This window comes from Pteropus vampyrus, unplaced genomic scaffold (assembly GCF_000151845.1).
Source record: "Pteropus vampyrus isolate Shadow unplaced genomic scaffold, Pvam_2.0 Scaffold212, whole genome shotgun sequence".
Classification (NCBI taxonomy): domain Eukaryota; kingdom Metazoa; phylum Chordata; class Mammalia; order Chiroptera; family Pteropodidae; genus Pteropus; species Pteropus vampyrus.
Window position 1 is genome coordinate 175076 of NW_011888993.1, and position 12909 is coordinate 187984.

The 12909-nt window shown below is 61.1% G+C and overlaps 1 protein-coding gene across 5 annotated transcripts in view; it reads left to right on the forward strand.

Moving 5' to 3' along the window:
• The window catches only part of CSNK1G2 (casein kinase 1 gamma 2), a 29603-nt gene that overhangs the window by 9980 nt on the left and 6714 nt on the right, over positions 1–12909 (forward strand). Inside the window, exons 2-3 of one of the 5 annotated variants that reach the window (XM_011372615.1) lie at positions 5546–5554; positions 9520–9951. In XM_011372615.1, coding sequence (XP_011370917.1) covers positions 9768–9951 — 184 coding nt within the window. In that variant the 5' untranslated portion in view covers positions 5546–5554; positions 9520–9767. Of the gene's footprint in view, positions 1–3884; positions 4255–5545; positions 5555–8256; positions 8395–9519; positions 9952–12909 lie in introns of those variants that run through there. The other 4 variants (XM_011372613.2, XR_002783396.1, XM_011372616.2 and 1 more) reach the window with 4 other exon arrangements.

Consider the following 12909-nt stretch of genomic DNA (forward strand, 5'->3'; position numbering starts at 1 on the left):
CCCTCCCCCTTCTGCCCTCGCCACCGGCTTTGTTTTCCGGAAACACCGGCTCTGGGGGCGGGGGGGGGGGGCGGGGGGGCGGGTGGCGAGAGGTCCGTGCGCCTTCTCGGTGGCAACACTGCTCCCGCCGCTGACCCGGCACTGCCCAGGCGGCGCGTCCCCTGCCCCTCTGCCCCAGCCTTCTTCCGCGGGAAGCTCTCCCGTTGGGACCTGGGGGCCTAAGAGAGAACCTCGCGGTGACGTCCGGGCTGCCGTCCTGGGCGGGCTCTGGGGCCGCTGAGTGAGTCCCGCATTGTTTGCCGGGAACAGCCCTGGAGGTTCCGTGCGCGGAGGCGGAGTCCGGCATCCTCTCCCCCGTCCCTTCCATGGTGGTCCCCGGGCTGGCCAGTGTGTGAGACTCCGGAGACACGGACGGGCTCAGCTGGCGTTTGCCGGCCCCCGGGGGCTCCCTGGCTCGTGGGTGGGAGCTGAGTCGGGAAGCACAAAGGCTCCAGTCGAGGGAGAACCGCCTGCCGCCCGCTGCGGATGGAGTTGCCTCTGTGAGAACAAATTGTGAGCTAGGCCCACAGGTTCCGAAGGGGGAAGTTTGCGGATGTCGCCAGAAGTTGGTTTCTGTTTTTCCCTTGTGCCTCCACCAAAGCGCTCTGAGAAAGGAACCACTCTGGGCTCTGCAGGCCGGTGGGCGGGGCGGGTGCAGCGCCCCCAGGACTCTCCAGGCCCCCAGGTGTCCCTTCACCACCCTTTCCCTGGTCCCCGTGGCCCTGTCTCAGAGGGCTGTGGGGTCTGGGGGGGGTGCTCTCCCCAGGATCTGGGTTCGGGGTTGTGTCTTCTGCGCTTGGCTGCTGGGGGTGTGGCTGTGTGGGGGCGAGGGCAAGGTCTGGAAGGAGCCGCTGGGCCCTCCACCCCAGTGGAGGGGAAACCTGGCAGTTGCAGTGGTGGTTGGTACCGCGTTGGCAGCCCCCCTCTTCTCGTGAAGCGTCTTTTTGTCTGGTTCTGCTCCCTCTCGTTTCTCTGAAGCGGATGGGCCGGGCGGCTCATTACCTGGCTCGGCATCCCTTCGCTGTGAGGACAGACCCTTTGAACGCCTGGTTCTAGTTCAGCTGACTCCTAAGTATGTGGCGATTACCTCTGGGTTGCAAGAGGAAGCAAGTGAGGTTTTCTTAAAACTGGAAGCCTTCCTGTGTGCTCCTCCCAGCTTTGGGGGACACAGCACACCAGCCAGTGACGTGGGGAGCAAGCCTGCTGAGAGGTGACCCGGACAGCCGTAGAGCCACTTGTGTGTATGTGGGTTTTGGATGGTTTGAGCAAAGTCTCTGCTGAACTTAGAGACAGCGGCATCTCCTTTGGGACACCTAATTGCACCTTGTTCCGACGTTAATGTGGCTGCCCCTCCCGGGCCCCCACAGGTTGCCCCAGCACCCTCTGGAGCAGCGGGGCTCCTCATCGGCTCAGTTGTGATTGGGCGGTCCCCGGTCCCTGTCTTGGCACGTCCTTTCTAGGCCTTGAAAACCCAGAGTGAGCAGGCGGGGCAGGGGCTGGGCGTGGGGCGCTGCGTGGCCAGGGCCCACCAGCCTTCAGGCCGCCCACGATGGTGGGTAGGATACCAGGCGCCCCTCTGCCCCAGGCCTCATTTCCCCTGCCTGGCACAATCACAGCGGTTCCCTTGGGTAGGTGATGGTGCACTAGTGGGCTCGTCGAAGAGCAGAAAGGAACAGGTGGAAGTCATCTTAACACATTTCATTTAACTTGACATATCACGTGTAATGGGTGATAACTTGTTATTCTTTGGGTGTACATTTTACACTCGGTTTATCACCATTTGGACCTTAAATTTTCATTTGGAAATGCTTAGTTTTAAGAAATGCACAAATTTGAGTATGAGACAGCACCCTTGGGCCCAGCAAGTCCTGAGAGATCCGTGAGCCGCTGTGGGTCCTGCACAGGCGTCAGCCTCAGGGTGCTGGGGCAGCTTCTCATAGGTGCGGCCAGACAAGCAGATAAAAATGCAGGCGCCCAGCTAAATTTAGTTTTAGACAAACAGCCCAAAATGGCTTGGTACGAGTGTGTCTCAAATCCTACACGGACGGGCTTACGCTGAATTCTCCTGGCTGTGTACTGGGGCTTTGGTGTTAATGGAGTGCCCGCATTTTGATGCCTGGGCTGGCAGGGGCGTGCCGGGTTCAGGTTTTGCTTTGGGGCAGCTGATTAGCTAGGTGGGAAATGGAACCTTCATGACTGAGTATTGGCTCCCAGCCCAGCTGCTTGGTGTTCGTTGGCCATGGGTCTCCAGGCCCTACCTGGCCACCTGCGCACCAGCATCTCCCTGGCGGGCAGGGAACCCGGGTTTCCAGCAGCTCAGGTGATTCTGATGCAGCCTCGGCACTGGGGGCCATTCCACCCTGAAGCTGATCTCGGGGGACCATAGTCAGGGTGCTGCCTGCTCACCAGGATGAGACAGCTGCATTGCCACATCTGTGGCCAGACACAGGGCTGGGTAGCTCTGGGGTCTCTAGGTCTTTAACTGGTCACCAGTGCCACCCGCAGCCCCTGAGTGTGCCCTGGGGGCTGGCTCCCTGAGCCTCCTGATGTGTGAGTGCCATGTGTGCACAGGCGAGTGGCAGCCATGCGGTCACCCCGACCAGATTTGGAGCACTCGGAAGCGCTGCATGAGCTCGGTGCCCCAGGAGCTGGGGACCGAGCCTGTCCTGGGTGGTTGTGGGGGGGCCCTCTGCACCCCCTCGGGCCTCGCCCAGGGCCACTGGGAAGGGCTGGGGCTGGCAGGTTGGTGTCGTCTTCCCAGGCAGCTGAGAGTCAGCCCCTCCTCCTCTTCCCGCCGTCTCCAGTTTCTGCATCTGTTACTTCCTGTGGGCACGCACCTCAGCACCTCGATTGATAAAAGCCAGTTCAGCACGGGCCCAAGGCAGGAGGTGTGGCTCTGGCAGTCACCCCTGTGCTGGCCAGACTTTGCTCTCTGCACAGGAGCGACCCTGTTCTCCAGGCCACCAGCCAGAGCCGTGCACATGGCACCCTGTAACCAGCTGTACTGTCACACCCCACAACCCCTAGCTGAGCTGTAACTCGGATGTAACTCGCTGAGGTGGACGCCTCACCGGTCTCAGCTCAGTCACAGGGTTGTACAGCCAGCACCTCTGTCTAGGCGAAGGACCTTCCATCACCCGAAAGATACCCTGTCCCTATCAGCAGTCACTCCCCAGCGCCCCTGAACCTACTTCCTGTCTGTGGACGTGCTTGTTCTAGACGTGTCACATCAGTGGAATCACACCATGTGGCCTTGTGTGTCTCTCACTGAGCGTCGTGTGTTCAGGCTCTGTCCACGTTGTGGTGACTGTCAGCGCCTCCGCCCTTTTATGGCCAGGTGATGCTCCCCTGTGTGGACATTTGTATTCAGCTGTCTATCAGCCGCTGGGCTTTTTGGGGGTTGTCCAGCTCTGGCCACTGTGACCGCACCATGTGGTCACTGTGCGCGGTGTTGTGCGTCTGCAGGTCTCGGGCATCCGCTGAGCAGCCGCTTTGCTGGACCACTGACGTCTCTTTCACTTTTTGAGGAACTGCCAACCGTTTCCCACGGTGGCGTCCCACGCACTGCGGGCGGTGCCTGCTGTTCCTCGATCAGTTCTTTCCTGGGTGGGACTCTGACCCTTTATTGTGACATCTCTGCCTCCCTGGGGTCTGGGAACCCCGACCAGTCCCAGAAGCGCGCCTATCTGTGAGTGGGCTGGTGCCCCAGATACTGCGGTGGCAGCAGGCCGGGTCCTGCACTTTGAGAGTGTCACAGACGGATGGACAGACAGCACACCAGCCTGTGGCCTTTGGTCGTGGTGATTTTGGGGCCATGTGCCCTTGACCGCGCTCCTGTGGAGGTGCGTCTCATGTCTTTGCACGACTGAAAGACTGTGCCCCACAGGACTTGGTGCCGCCAGCAAGCGAGGCCACAAAACCAACATCCTGTTCTCGGTGTTTTCAAGTAGCAAACAGTGGAGCATGCACGTCGGAGAAGGCTAATGCCACTGCAGAGCGTAGAGGAGGCTTCTGAGAGGAGGCTTCTGAGAGGCGGGCACCCTGCACACTTGAGGTCCTTGCAGACACCCGAAAGCACGACTGTGTGTACACGGGGCCTCATCCCCCTGGGGCGCGGCTGCGGGCCTCCTCCGTCCCAGGCTGTGCTCATTCCCACCCGTCGGCCCCCAGCCCCGTCACAGTCCAGCCCTGAAGCGGCGCTCCTGGAAACTCGGGGTGAGGATCTGTGCGTGGGGCCCCTGGGAGGGAGGCGCCTCTGAGGCTGCCGTTGGTGTGACTGCCAGGCCGCTTGCTGGGCAGGCAGCTGCTCCTGTCGCCTGCGTTGGCTCAGTGGTTGGCCCTCCTGGCCTGGTCCTCAGCCCAGTGACACACCCAGTGCTGGGAGTCATGTTTGGACCGAAGGGTCCCTTATCACCCGTGGGGAGCTGGCCAGTCCCCCTGCGGTCAGGTCCTCTGGGCAGGGCTAGCCCCTGGAAGTGACGCTTAGTCCACCCCAGCAAAACTAGGGAGCTGAGCAGTGTTGCGTCCACGCCTTCTGGAGGGTGTGTAGCTGTGCGGGGCCCTTCCATTTCCTACACAGAGGTCCTCCCTGAGCTTCGGGCCACGGGCTCCCCATCTGCTCACGCCCCCTGCCCTCCTGCCCGTCCTCTCAGAGGCGAGGCCTCATGCCTGCGCTGGTCAGGGCGGGAAGGGGTGCGAGCGTGGGAAGAGCCTGGAGGGGGGCCCGGCTCTTCTCCTGGCCTTTCTGCCCCAGAAGCCACTGCGGGCCCGCCCACCTGCAGGGGCAGCTTTGTGGGGCAGCACCATCTGCCACTTCCTGTCTGCACAGGGCCGCCTGACCCTGCAGGGCTGCCGCTAGTCCTGTGGTGCGGCCCGGGGGAGAGCCACGTCTACCTAAACGTCGCTGTTTCCGCTTCGTTCTGAGCCCCCGTTCCCCACGTTCTCGCCGCTTCTGAATGTCGCCGCTGCTCTGACCCGCCACCCGGCTGAGAAGCCAGCTCCTCTCTGCCACTTTGATCTGCTGGCCACGAATCGTGCGTCCACGCTGCCTCTGGGGCTCTGCCCACTTTCCTTTCATCTGTCGTCTGCTTCCCATCGTGGGTTTGCCGGCCTCTGAGGTCCTGCCTGGCACCGCACAAAGGGCCTCTGTGTCCTTGGGGAGCTCGAGTTTGGGGGGCAGGCGCACGGTGACCACATACATGCTGCCCTACGGCGGAGGGCGGGGGCGGGCGGCCTCACCCGTGACATTTGTGGAGGACCCGAGTGGGCACCGTGCATGTGTGCTTGAGGAAGGGGCATGTCCTCGTGCCGCCATGCGGAGCAGGGCGGGGAGGGGACGGGGGCCACCAGTGCAGATGGAGGTTTGGGGTTTTTTAAAGCAAGCTTTATTTTAGAACAGCTTCAGGTTCACAGAGTCACCGAGACCTGCAGATCCCCGTGTCCCCCGCCCAGTCCCTCAGTCACACACTCCAGCAGTGCGGAACCTTTGTCCCAGCTGATGAGCCAGGGCCGAGAGGTCACCAACAACCAAAGTCTATGTTTACCCCACGTCCTGTTTCCCTTGAGGCCCCTCAGCCGCGGGGCCCCATCAAGATGGCATGTGACACTCCGTCGTCACGCCCCCTCGGGTACCTCCCACTGACACGGTTTTCCACCCCTCCTGTGTGACGCCCTGGGCCATCGTGTCCTGCAGGACGTTCCCAGTCTGGGTTTTCTGGTGTTTTCTTATGATGGTACTGAGTGTGCCCTGCTCATCTGCCATGCCGGGGTCCCTGCTGTCCCCACGGCTCCCCACAGCTGAAGTTGACCCTCATCTCCCAGCCAGGGCACTGGTCAGGCATCTCTATGGGGCAGTCCCTCTTTACCCGCTTCTTGCCCAGTTCTGGGGGCCAGAAGTCAGAGGTCGCGGTGTCGCGGCCCCTCCTGAGGCAGGCCTCCTATGTCTGCTAGAGTCCTTCGGTTTGTGGCCACCTTGCTGCAGCCTCTGCGCCCGTTGTCACGTGGCCTTCCTTTCCTGCGCGTTTTTGTCTCTGTATCATGAAGACACCAGTCACAGATTAGGGGCCACCCTAGTTTGTAAATAAGGTCACATACCAGAGGTTAGAACGTGTCACAGTGCTGGAACCTTAACTACACTGGGCAGCAGCTGTGCCTGGAACAGGCCCGGGCAGACTGTCACGTGGGGTGAGACGCCCCTGCCCCGCCGATGGTCAGTTAGCTCCGTGTGAGGTGTGGAGGAAGGTCTGTCCAGGTGTCTGCGGGGGCCGTGGGGAGAGGCCAGCGCTGTCAGGAGCATGCTCCCAGCTGATGCACTCCTCCCAGGACCGTGCACGCCAGCCCCAGGCCGTGACACCGTCTGTCATCAAGCCCCATCTCCTTGGGCAGGAGCCTGGGTTCCCTGCCTGCCCCTGCCAGGCCCCCTCATTCTCCTTTTGGCTCTTGAGGCAGAAATTTCCACGTGGAGAGAATACGGCGAGCCCTGTGGGCTGGGCCAGGTCAGCGCCATTCACCGTGAACTCAGTCCCCTCCCAGGTTCTGCTCACAGCCCATCCTGGTTACCGCCACACCTACAGCTGATGCGCCACACGCCAGGGCCGCCCCCGTGCGCCCAGCGTCTGGAGGACGTGCTTTCCGGCCAGACTGTCGCGGGTTTGGGTTGCCACGGTCTGAGGCTGTGGGGCGTGCAGCAGCCACTTTGTCTCTTTGTCATCTGAATTTTGAAAATATTTCAAATCTGTCGAAAGCTCACAAGGACAGTACCTGAGTCCCCTCTGCTCCTTGTGGGCTCACTGCCAACAGTGGCTGCACTTGTGTTTCCTGAACCTTGTGAGAGCAACCTGCCACCTGTGATTGTCCCCTGTGAATCTCCAGCCACTCCCAAGAGCCTCAGCGCATCTAGTCCGCCTCCTGGTACGTTCTGTGATGAGCACCGTGACAACTGTCCCGTCTCACAGACCGGCCCCTTTCCCCCTGGCTGGTGCCAGTCAGGGATTCAGGCAAGGGCTCTGTACCCCAGATCACTGACAAGTGACCTCGGGCCAGCTCGGCATGTTTGGTTCTCTGTCTGTGTCACCTCTGGTGGAGATCGCCACCTCCGGGGCTGCGGGGTGCTGTCTCCTCTCCCTTGGCCGATACTCGGTGCATAATGACCTTTTTCTGCTTAATCTGTTTTGACGCTGACCTCGTCCTGGGGCCCGGGTGGACGGGCTCCCGTGCAGTCTTCCTGGGGCACCTCTTCCCTCTCCGCCATGACGGGACGTTGCAGCCGCCCTTGGACTTCTCGGCTGCAGCCCCAGGGCAGGCATGTCTTCAGGGTCCTGGTCCCTCTGGGCTCGTGTGCATGGCTCCTGGAGTGCTGTGTTGCCTCCATGTGTCACCAAGCCCCTGGGCAGGAGTGGGCTCCCACTTGGGGGCGGTGCACGTGTCCAGAGCTGTCTAGGAGGGGCCACAGCTGGGATCACCTGAGTCCAGGTGCCACCGAGGTGGCACCTGCCACAGGGTCCACCATGCCCTGTAGGGCTGGGTGGCCTGCATGGGGCCACCCCTAGGGAGGGAGGCCACCCGCACCTGCCCACACTCGCTCCAGCTCTGGGCCTGGGCTGTGCTAGTGATGTCAGCCAGGGACTGTGACATCACTGAGTGGAGACGGTCAGAGAAGGGGGTTCTTGGGGCCCCTGCCAGGGGAGCCGGCCCTCAGCCCTGACAAGATGGAGGATCCCAAAAAGAACAGGGCAGGTAACTCACCTGAGGTGGGCGCTGGCAGAGGAGCTCGGCCCTGACCTGGAGCAGTGCCTGCGAGGCCTGGTCAGGGCAGACCCAGGCAGGTGGCAGCTTCCAGGGGCCACCTGGGCACCGCGCCCGTGCGGAGTTGAACTTGGTCGCGAGCACGTGTGCGAGGCCCGTGTGCCTGGAGGGCCTGCCCTGCGCGAGGGCCTGGGGTGGAAGTGGGCTGCGTTGGCAGGGTTGGAGCTGGGCGAGGAACGGGAGGCCCCCTGCCCCAGAATAATTAATTACCTTTAGCTCTTGGGGCTGGGCTGGGCTGAGGTCAGGCGCGTGTGTGCTCCTGAGGCCTTGGGTCACCTGCTTGCACCCAGATGTGCCGGGCTGGGCACCTGCCAGCTCCCTGGCCTGGGCGGGCATTTGGCTGTGGTCCTGGCCTTGCCTCGGGCCCCCTTCCCGTAGGCCAGTGCGTGACTCGCTCTTGCTGTCCTCCCGCAGGTGCCGTCTGGCCCAGAGCGTCCGGGAGAGGACCCAGCATACCCCCGTGCGGCCGGTGGGTGGTGGGGCGGCACCCTCCAGAGCATTTGCGCGTCTGTGCTGCTCGCTGGGTCGGGCGCAGCCGCTCTTGTTCACAGGGTGAGCAGAGGCTGGCATCTTTGGGAGGGGTCAGGCTCCTTACCTGCTTCCCAGTGCCCGCTGTCCCCTGCAGGCAGTGGCCCACATGGTGACCGCACACCTGCCGTGTGGGGCCCAGGCGCACTGAGTCGGGGTCACTGGAGTCACGTTGGGGATGCGTGGGCCAAGGGCCCAGGTTGGGTGGCACGTGCGGCGGAATCTTCAGCTTCCCGGCCACCTGCCGTCTTCTCACGCCCGCCATGGGCAGGTGGGCCCAGCACGCACAGGAGCCTCATGCTCCTCGGCTTGCCCAGGCTCCAGGGTCTCGTGAGGTCAGACCCCTCCTGGTGCTGGTTATGCGGGCGGCCACTCTGGGGAGGACTGCCAGTCGTGGGAGGGCGTGGACACACATGCACGGTGTGCACACGTGGGGGTGCATGCACTGTGCTCCTGGGTCTCTGCCATCTCCCTGAGCCCTGCCTCTCCCTGAGCACATGGCTGGGTCCTCCCCTCTGTGGGGCCTGCACCCTGACTGGCTCAGAGCCGGCCACTCCCAGAACCAGAGCCAAGGGCAGACAGCAGGCTCTGTCCTTGGCTTAGTTCTCAGAGGCCCCCACCTTTATCCCCGCTGGTCATCCCCCAGAGTCCTGGCCCCCTGGCTGCATCGCGTCACCATATCTGAGTCACTACAACTCCGTCTGTACCTGGCCAGGCCCTCGATCCTAGATCTGCCATCTGTCCTCTGCCCTCTTCAGTGACCCCTCAGCTGGGAGAAGGGGCCGTGGGCAGGGTGGCTCCCACCTCTCTGCACCCAGGTTGGAGCTCCCCATCTGATTTTGGGGGCCTCTGTCACTTGAGTGGCCATCATCCCTCCCAGCACAGTCGTCCTCAAGCTGTGTTGAGGGTGGGCACGCAACAGAGCACATTTCATGCCGCCTTGACGTGGGGTATTCGTGGCGGCCTCTGTCTCCTAGAAAGTCACGGTTGCACGTATGCCTTCAGAGATCTTTCCAGAACGCCTCCTGGCCGCGCCAGCCCCGCCCATTCCTGCCCCCGGGATCCTCTCCGGACTCTGGGCCATGTCACGGGCGGGCAGGTGGGTGCATGCGTCTCAGCCTTCTAACCCGAGCTTCCGTTTCCCCACAGCTGGGAGCCACAAGATTTGAGGCGGCCAGGACCTGTCAGCAAAATGTGTCCTCCCCCCGTGCGAGACCCCGAGGCCACCGAGATGAGCGCCGAGGCCTGGCCCTCGCAAGCACCCGCATCTCACTAGCCAGGAGCCTGCCGGGCGCCATGGTGTACTAGCCCCGAGACTCGCCGCGCCTCAGGTCTCCGCAGACCGGGATTTGCACGGCAGCAGAGTCACCGTGGAGAGGCCGGGGTACCACAAACTTATGGATTTTGACAAGAAAGGAGGGAAAGGGGAGTCGGAGGAGGGCCGGAGAATGTCCAAGTCCGGCGGCCGGATCAGCCACAGCGTCCGGAGCACGGGGACCAGCTCGGGGGTCCTGATGGTGGGCCCCAACTTCCGGGTCGGGAAGAAGATAGGCTGTGGCAACTTCGGGGAGCTCCGGCTAGGTGAGCCCCACTCATTTGCATTTGGGGGGCAGGGGAGGGGGACTGGGATGTGAGAAGCAGGCCGTACCAGAGGGCAGGGCCCCGGCCTCGCCCTGTGCATCTGCGGGACAGCTCTGTGGGGTCCGGGCCCACGTGAGAGGGCCGACAGTGGCCGCCAGCTTCACGGCTGGTGGGTCCAGGCGCACTTGAGAGCTCGGTTCCTGCTCGGCACGTGGCTGGGGGGCTGGGGGCCGCCCCAGGCCTGGGTTCTCTGAGCATGGGGACTGTTGAAGGCTGGGACCGGCCCTGACTGCTGGTGTGGGGGGCGTGCAGGGTGGGCACTGGGCCACCCCGTCAGTCACCAAGGCTGCCATGGGTGCAGGACGGACAGGCACCCTCCCCAGGGTGTGGGACCCGGGCAGTGTGATGGTGGACGACTCATTTTCCCCCGGATAGAGCCACCCTGCTGCCCCGTTCCAGTGTGCACGTGCTTACTGTGACGTGTGGGCACACACACGCACGCACACGCACACGCACACACACACACACACGAACCCGTGCACGTGTTCCCGGGCCCGGTCCTGTGCAGCCTGGGAGACCTGTGTGGCTTTGCGGACCGGCGGCGTCATGGGTCCGGTCCTTGTATGTTGCTGGCAGCACCCGGAACAGCGCAGGTCTGCACCTGGGGGGCGTGTGGCAGCCACGGCCACGGTGGGGGCAGCTTGGCCTTAAACCGTTGTTTGAAAATGGCGGTGCGTGTTCTGTTCTGCCTGGCCGCTTTCGCTCAGTTTGGTTTCAGAGTTTCCGTGTGGTCGCATGTTGGTAGCACGTGGCCGCATCTCATTTTGCCCATCTCTTCTACTCAGGGACCCCTGGCTATGCCCAGATTCTGTCCAGTGTGAACAAAGCTTCCCCGAGCGCCCGTCTTCCAGTCGCGTACGGGCGTTTGTTTCATTGGCGCGCTGGTCCCACTGGTCCCGTGGGAGGCGAGTCTCAGCAGGCACCACCGCTGGCTGTTTCCAGATCTGTTGTATTAAACGCCTTCAGGTGGCCTCCGAGCTCTGGGCACCACGTGCTCGCCGGCACTCGGGCTGCGGGCCTCTCCCTGTCGGCCGAGCCCAGTGGGCGTGACGTGTTGCCTCGCCATGGGTCTCCCTGGCACTTCCCCGATGGCGAACGCTGAGCATCATTACCCTGTGTTTAAATAAGTCTTTTTTTTTTTGGTGGTTTTAAAGATTTTCTTTGGCTTCAGGTTTTAATTCTGCATTGTTAGATGTGGGGTTTTTTTTTTTATTTATTCTGCTTGACTTTCTTTCAGCTGCTTGGATCCATATAGTAGCGCTTTTTCATTAAATTTGGAATAACTCGAGCCATTATATTTTCACATGTTTTTTGGCCTCGTTCTCACCAATTACACACGTTAGGGGTGTTTGATGACGTCTCACAGGTTCCTCAAGCTCTTTTCTGTTTTCTTCCAGCCTTTTTCTCTCTTTACTTCAGTCTGGACGGTTTCTATTGCTCTGTTGTAAGTTCATTCTTTTTCTTTTCAGTGTCCAGCCTACTTTGGGGAGCTACCTAGGGAAATTTTTCATAGTATTTTTCACTTCCATTTGATCCCCATTTCTTTTTTGAGATTTCCCATCTGCTTGTTCTTTTTGCCCATCTTTTCCTTTAAATCCTTGAAATGCCACTCTTTGTGGTACTTTTGACTTGTCTTTCCTTGTCATAGTCTAGTGCTGTTTTATTATATGTTGGACACTGTCGGTGCTACATGTCACAAACTTTTAAATCTGAATTGAGGTTTGTCGTGGTGACTTCACTTTGTCGGAGGCTGGGATTTGGCTTTGTCAGGGAAGGCTGAGAGCAGGCGTTAACTCAAGGGCTGGAGTCACCCCTCTCCCACATGTGGGCTTTCTAGGTCTTCAGCCTGAGGTTGGGGGTGCAAGGAGGCTTCCCTGCTCTGGATGGCTGCAGCTCCAGCATCTTCCTACCTGTGTGGCCCTCGAACCTTCCTTGTGCTCACAGCCTCGTAGGAATGGTTCTCTGCCAGGCCTTGCGAGCTCGCCTGTCTGTATGCATGGCTGGACGCCAACGTGAGGGTGCATGAGGCTCGTGGATCCCAGAGCCCAGAGCCCTGCACTGCCCCAGGAGTCTGTGGGTGCCTGTGTGGGCGCATACACACACACATGCACGTGCACACATACTAATCTTAATTTCAGGCTGGATGCCAAGGACTTAGGCTCTCCCAGAACTCAACATGCAGTCAAAACATGAAATTTCTTCGACAAAACAAAATGATCAGTTACCATAAAGGATCAGTTAGACTTCATCAACATTTAAAGTGTCTGTTTATCACAAATCTCATGAAGAGCTGGACTGGGCAGGCCGCAGGCCGGAGGACGTGAGTTCAGAGCGCCATCTGACAGAGCACCGGTGTCCAGAACACAGGCAAGGATGGGAACTGAGTAATGAAAGCACAGACGCCCCACCTCAGAGCAGGCACAAGGTCTGCCAGGCAGGCGGTGGCCGTCCGGGGCAGGCTGCGCCCCCTGGAGAGCTGCCCAGCTGCACACCGAAGGGCCCGCGGGCAGCGGCCACTATAGCTTTGCTTATAACAGAGAAAACCCAGGCATCCCCCAGGATGACCGGTATGTCCCCGTGCTGGGGCAAGGTGTCACTCAGCTGTCAACAGGAACCACGGACACACTTCAGCACTGGAATATGAAACACATCGTGCCATGTGAAGGGGGCTGGAGGAGAGAGTGTGACAAGCGGTTCCAGGACGAGGACGGTGCGGATGGGGATGGCTGGGGGCCGTGAGCCGGAAGCATAGTCTCTGTCTCGATGGGGGATTGCACAGGATCACACACTGGCCACAGCTCATCAGGTGGCACACTTTACCTCCCACGGGATGAACGAGAACTGTAAGTACACTTTGAACTTGACCCGTAGGCTGGAGTATCTAGGGTCCAGGTATTG